Source organism: Pungitius pungitius, unplaced genomic scaffold (assembly GCF_949316345.1).
Source record: "Pungitius pungitius unplaced genomic scaffold, fPunPun2.1 scaffold_133, whole genome shotgun sequence".
NCBI lineage: Eukaryota > Metazoa > Chordata > Actinopteri > Perciformes > Gasterosteidae > Pungitius > Pungitius pungitius.
This window is the reverse complement of record NW_026909903.1, coordinates 1-6,422: the sequence shown is the minus strand read 5'-3', so window position 1 is coordinate 6,422 and position 6,422 is coordinate 1. Positions and strand designations below refer to the sequence as shown.

The 6,422-nt window shown below is 39.6% G+C and overlaps 1 protein-coding gene across 2 annotated transcripts; it reads right to left on the bottom strand.

Annotated features, from left to right (window-relative positions):
• Positions 1 to 1,040: 1,040 nt before the first annotated feature.
• On the bottom strand, positions 1,041 to 5,497 carry LOC134122780 (CDK5 and ABL1 enzyme substrate 2-like). 2 transcript variants are annotated; one of them, XR_009954294.1, is made up of 5 exons: positions 5,021 to 5,497; positions 4,741 to 4,860; positions 4,424 to 4,508; positions 4,018 to 4,231; positions 1,041 to 3,918 (listed from the first exon to the last, which is right to left on the bottom strand). XR_009954294.1 is itself a non-coding variant. In XM_062560649.1 (4 exons), exons 1-4 carry the CDS (start codon positions 5,221 to 5,223, stop codon positions 4,079 to 4,081), a joined length of 561 nt encoding a protein of 186 aa, XP_062416633.1. In that variant the 5' UTR covers positions 5,224 to 5,497; the 3' UTR covers positions 1,041 to 4,078. The 2 variants fall into 2 exon arrangements, 1 of the variants encoding a protein (XP_062416633.1); XM_062560649.1 differs by having other exon boundaries at positions 1,041 to 4,231.
• Positions 5,498 to 6,422: the final 925 nt, after the last annotated feature.

The following is a 6,422-nucleotide window of genomic DNA, read 5'->3' as shown; positions in this document are numbered from 1 at the left end:
ATGGACCGTCAATTAAGCCGGCTGCTGGGCTGCATGCAAAACACAGAAAACCAATACACACAGGCCACCAACAACGTTCATGGCTGTAACAAACACGCTTTAAAGCCACAAAGGCAATGTAGGAGCCAGGTTTTGTTGGTGCCACCTGGTACGCCTCTTTTCTTTACGATAATTAAGTCACGTGCTGTTTGGTATCAATGGGGATGAAGGTGTGGCCACAGTTTAGTTCGGGGAAATGGAAGGCGAGGGGGTGAGAGACATGTTTTGTTGACCGCAAAAAACGATGTCTAATGTTTTTCTGTTTTGTGTCACTGTGAACTTTATTTTGGTCGTTGAGACAGATTAAGAATCTAAAGATGTCATCATGTTCTTGATGCAATAACCAGTGGTGTGAAGTTGTCCATTGATTACTGTAAAATACAAAAATGATAAATCTATTCCCAGATCAAGTCTTAATGTCGACAATAAAATAATAAAAATAGATAGGATTTTCATGCGCGCGTTGTTAGCATGTAGCTAACTAGCTAGCTAATCATCCCAGGTGTAGAAGTCTCTACAGAAGCGTCATATGTGCGGTTTCCCTTTCACGCCGGTCCTTTGTCTGATTGATTGAGGTCACGCTGTTTTACGTCTAGTTTCTCCGACAAATCTCAATGCATTTTAGGATGCTAAAGTGATGATGTCACTCATTAACTTCTATCTGTGATTGGCTAACTGCTTCTTAGACCCGCTGCCTTGGGACCCCGAGCCCAGCTGAGACAAGCGGAGAGGACATGCAGCAAAAGCATACATTTTGCAAACATATCTTAATATACAAATATTACCTGGTATATCATCCACGTTTCATGAAAACCTTTTACTGTCGCTGATTGGTGGGGACACACCTAGAGATGCCCTCTATGGACCGGCCGGGTCTGTGAAGTGAATTGTAAGTGTCTCATTGACTGTGGATAATACATTTAATTTCAATCTAATTATTTTCATCGATTACGACAACCAAAGAATAACTTTGATGAAATAATACTGAACTAGAACACAAGTAGTACTTTACATTTTATTATGGAAATTAAACATAACATTGGCAGTATATGGTCTTTATCTTTTACCAAATATTTGTATAAATATTTCCATTCAGCTTTAGTTTTGTGTCGAGTACCTTACTGTTGAGTTGTGTACTTTACGACACAGCAGCTGTCACTACAAACACGTTTAAAAAAAAATGATTGTATAATAATCATAAAAATCTAACACATTTTCCCACCACAGCCTTACATTGCTTAAAGAAGAATATAAATAATAGTGACTTCATCAAAAACAATAAAATAAACACAACACGTAAGGTCAAAATAAAATAGGTGAAAATAAATGCTGTGGCACATTAAAGGTAAACACCGAGGAGGAGGAGGAGGAGGGGGATGAAGGTCAGCTGACAGAATAATGGCTGCATAGAATCAATCATTTAGGTGGAGAAGACCACTCTGGAAGCTCAGTCTTATATTCAACACAGTTCTTTAGGAATAGTGCTTCTTTTTAACATCTTTGTCATTTCCTTAACTTCAACATAAGAATCCCAGCCGCCAAAATAGCCTTTTTTTTACCCTGGATTTTACAAACATAACATAAATCCACTCAGTGTCACAGTGCAAACAATGAGGCCTGGATTCTTCTTCACAGCTTAAAACAGCAGGAGAGAAAACTGCAACCAAAACCTCCGTCTTTAAGGAACATCTCTTTATGCTCTTGATGATGCAGTATTTCTATTTATGCAGAGCTCTTTTCAATGTATGAAAAAAAAATACATTTTTATTTCATTTTGTTTTTTTCTGTCAGGCAGACACATTTAAGAAGGTAAAACCAACAAATAATGAAATGTTTTGTTTTTTGAAAAATGGATGAAATGATTATTGAAGATTAAAATAGTTACTCATCAGTCAGCCTATCCATGAATCTACAAATAGTTAGAACTTTAATCTTAATTTCTGTTCGGCTGCACGGTTTACCACAATGAGTGGCTGCATAAGGAAACACAATCACGGTCACTCCCTCTTCCAACTGGCTAGTTTTCATAGATGATTGGCCCAGTCAGAGAAGGAGAGGACACATTTTGTAAGACATGTTTAAAACAAAAAGCCTACCGGAAGCTTCAAAACAACCTGATACCACGTGACCACCCATCGACTCTGCTTCTAGTCAACATCATCAGCTCCTCCTCTCTGAATGAAATGCTTTGCATCATCAGCTCTGACTGTTTCATCGTGAACACGATTCTTCATCTTGATAATAAGCAATACATTACTGTGAATTGGTCAGTTTCCATATAGAATAATACAATAACATGCTTCACACATTCCATGTAAAAAATATTATCGTATTTGTTACTTAGTGATGAAATAAAGAGTCAGGATTGTGAAGCAAAAAAGCAAAGTGCAAAAACAACAGACAAGAAAAATCAGTGCTTTTTTCTCTCATCCAACATGGCCGCTCTTAATAAAAGCTGACTACTTCTAAAAGAACAAACTCATTTCGATTTTGGACAAAGCACATTTTACCTGGTTAAATATTTTTCCCTTTTATGATACAGTAACATAATAAATAACAGAATAAATAATGGGAGTTTTCTAAAGTAGTTAAAGAGCAGGAAGCTACTTCTGGTACTAGATGTTGCCTCAGGACGTCTGCAGCTACAGCGAGCTGCCTCCGGGGAAACGTGAATAACGTCTTTGTCCAACTCAAGAAGCCGTCCTCTCCCTCAAAAACACAATGACATGAAAGCGTTTCGCTGTAGCAGAGACCGATCGCAGTGTGATGGGAATGCTTCTTGTCACCATGGCAGCATCTTTGTGTAGATGCAGCGCTGCTCTGCGACCACCAGAGGGAGCAGCAGTCTGCTGCTGGAGACACAGAGGTCCAAACACGGAAGAGAGGTGGAGAGAAAGAACCTCTGGATCCACGGACGGACGAGATAGAAACAGATAATATCCGAGTGCCCTGAGGCAAGGCACTTAAACGTCTAAATAGAGAAAGGTACTGACGCTATGTCATCAATGCGAGGGAGAGACCCAACTAGAATTCTGACCAGTGAAACCAGTATAACGAGGACGAGACGCAGGGAAGAACTGGGAACTGTTCACCAAGAGGGAGCCATCAATTTCAATTTCACGCTTAAATGGATGAACAATGAAAAGTGAATGTTGTTCAAAATGTTGCTACTTTTGCTGAACTCATTAAAGATGCTTTGAAATGCAGTGATTGTCAAATGCAAACGTCTTGTTCAATGATTTATTTAAACTAAAATACGTTATTTTTGGCCTTTATTGCTAATTTCTTAGTTACCACAGTCTCAGTCTCAGTGTCTTTGGCCCACAGCGTTACACAAACAATGAACTCTTCAGTTGTCAAAATATTTTGAAATTGTAATTATGGAACTCCATGGTATGAACGGACTGGAAGTTTATTTTAAAGTGGCCGTTCTGATTAGATTTAGTCTGTAACTAAATTTCTCCACTGATTTGAACAATTGAGAAGCTCTCCTGTAACATCTGAAGAGGTTCAGGTGCAGCAGTGAAACCCAGAGGAGCCGATACTCACTCACATTACAAACTGCAGATTAATTACAGCTTATCAAACGCTCCAACATGATTGAACCAAAATGGTTAAAAATCTGCAGTGCAAGTTTGAACCAGCGATCCTCAGAGAGATGTATTCCTAAAACCTCTGCAGAGAAGATAGTAAGAAAACACCAAAGAAAAGAAAACATTTTGTTTACGGAAGACATGATTTTGAGCCTCATGAGGAATTTGCCCACGAGCGATGCCCACGGTGCCGTTGAGCCAGGCATCGGCCCTGCTGCTGCTAAACCATCGATCACAGTGTGCCGTCGCTTTGGTTTGAGGGGGAGGGACGCCGCTGTGCTCTGTGCTGCAGAGGAGCCAATAAGGGGTCGTACTACCGTCACAGTGTGCAGGAGGGTGGTTACTTAGTAGCTCTGAGCCAGGCATCACACACACAGACACACACCTGTCCATCATGGGGTGGAGGTGAAGGTTGCACAGGGTTCCTGGAGGGAGGGATCAGTGTGTCACTGCTTCGACTGCTGCAGCTGCACCAGCTTCCTGTAATGTGGCATGACTTTGCTCTCCGGGAGGTAGAGCGCCATCTCCAGGGCAACCAGGATGGTGAACTCAAACGATATCAGCTCCCTCCTGCTGATCCTGAAACGCTCCTCCAGCTTCTACAGAGACACAACGCACACTAAAGCTTTAAACTAATGACAACACTACTGAGTTTGATTGTTCTCTAATGTGTGTGAGGAAGGTTGTGAGTGAACTGAGAAGAACAGAAAGTGTTGTTTTACTTCATCATCAGGTAGATCTCTTATACAGCGGTAACCACTGTGATCATATAATGTGTGTGTGAGACTCACATCAATGAGATGTTTGACCTCCTGTTTCTTGAGGTCACTGCTGATCTTAGCAGCCAGTAGGATGCAGGCAGCCGACACCAACTTCCTGTGAAACATGACATAAGATCTACTTAATGCCAAATGACGATTATATTATATTTGAGTTTTTCTAACGTTAAAACACGATCAATATGAAGGAAATAATGAAGCAGCTGTGGTTTTGGTGCTTTGTTAAGAACAGAGATGGGTGAATAGTCTTGAATACATCATTTAAATGGTAGTAAGGAAGTTACATATTGATCATTTGAGCAGTCTGACATGAAGATATGTTAAAGGACCTGTTTTGTTTATTGAGTCGACCCTGCAGCACCAACTTCTCAAAGTAGACCAACGCCATCGCCATGGTGACGGGCTGCATGCCGCAATCCTCCCCGACTACTCTCATCTCTCTCTTCAGACTAGGAGAGAAACAGCATGAAAGTCACAGACAGTTTGGATGTTCTCAGAGTAGTTTCAGCCTTTCTGAATATAAAAGGAATTTGGGCATCCCATTGGAATAATAGTACAAACTGACCGTACATTTGAGTAAGTTTTTTGTTAATTTATCTCAAATACTACCTGCGTATCTTGCTGAGAGTGAGTTTGATGTGAGGAAACTTCTCCTTAAAAGTCTCGTTCATGTCTTTCTTCAGATCAGATGGCTTGACGTATTCAATTACTGTTGTCTGGAGGATAAAAAACGTGAGAAGATTCAAATAATATACAGAAAGGAAGGAAACAAAGGAAAGGACTGGTGTAAGAGAAGAAGAATGCATCAACATGTGCAACAAAAAGAGTCTCTGTTTTTTCTAAATTTAATCTAATCATAATTGAGAAGATATGAAAAAAACTCTTGTCAGGCTACACTTTTGTTTGGAGGTTTATTGTTGTAATACTAATTTCTGCCACAAGAGGGTGAAGTGCACCACTACCCAAAGATTGAAGGACTGAAAGCATTCGCGATTTCCCAAATGGTGAATTAGCACCAATTGAGATTTCAATCCACAAAAGATGTGACTTCATGTAACTGGTAAGAAATGTATTTCACTAGGAGGAAAACATAAATGCTTTAAATCCTTTTTATAACATAAGTTGTAGAGGTGGACGTCATCCTCTTGTGGCCAGAAATGTGTATTACAACAACAAAGACATGATCATGATAAAAAACACGTTTTAGAAATATGACACTTTTTTAATCTACACGTGTAACCACAGGAGATAAAATATCTTACAACAATAAATACACCCTTTTTTATAAATTGCATTTTAAAGATTAAATTAGTAGTTTATTTTAAATTCCTGGATTGTGAATCAGTCTTACGTTGTGGTTAATTCAGTGACCAATCACTTCAAACAACTTCAAAAGCCTTAACATTAAGCTTAAGTGACGATTTAATGGTGTTGATCAGTTCCTATGATTCTGTGAGAAACAAGCACACACACACACACACACACACACACACACACACACACACACACACACACACACACACACACACACACACACACACACACACACACACACACACAGAGATCTGTAACAAAGCAGCCCACATCAGCAGTAATTTATTAAATAACGGATTAAATAGTAATAATAATGGGTGTGTCTGTAGATTTTAGTTCATCTCAGTGGAGAGTTAGAACTAAGCTGCTGCCTAAGAGATAAGAGCTGTGTGTTTGTGTGTGTGTGTGTGTGCATGCATGAATGTGTAGCTCTTTTCTCAGTAGTGATTATTTCCTTCCCCGAGGTCTATAATCCACAATCCTTTCTCTTGTGCACTCTTGTCATTGCATCTTTATTTCCTCTCCATCTCCTGCGCCATTGAACATTTAGAATCATGATGTAATGTTGTTCTTTATCTCATATCAGTGTGGTGGTCACTTTCTGGACAAAGTTTTTTAAAATGAATCAAATCCAGATGTGCAGCTAAATGAGAGAGAACCTGAGTGTTCACACATAAATACTGACTGAATATTTACT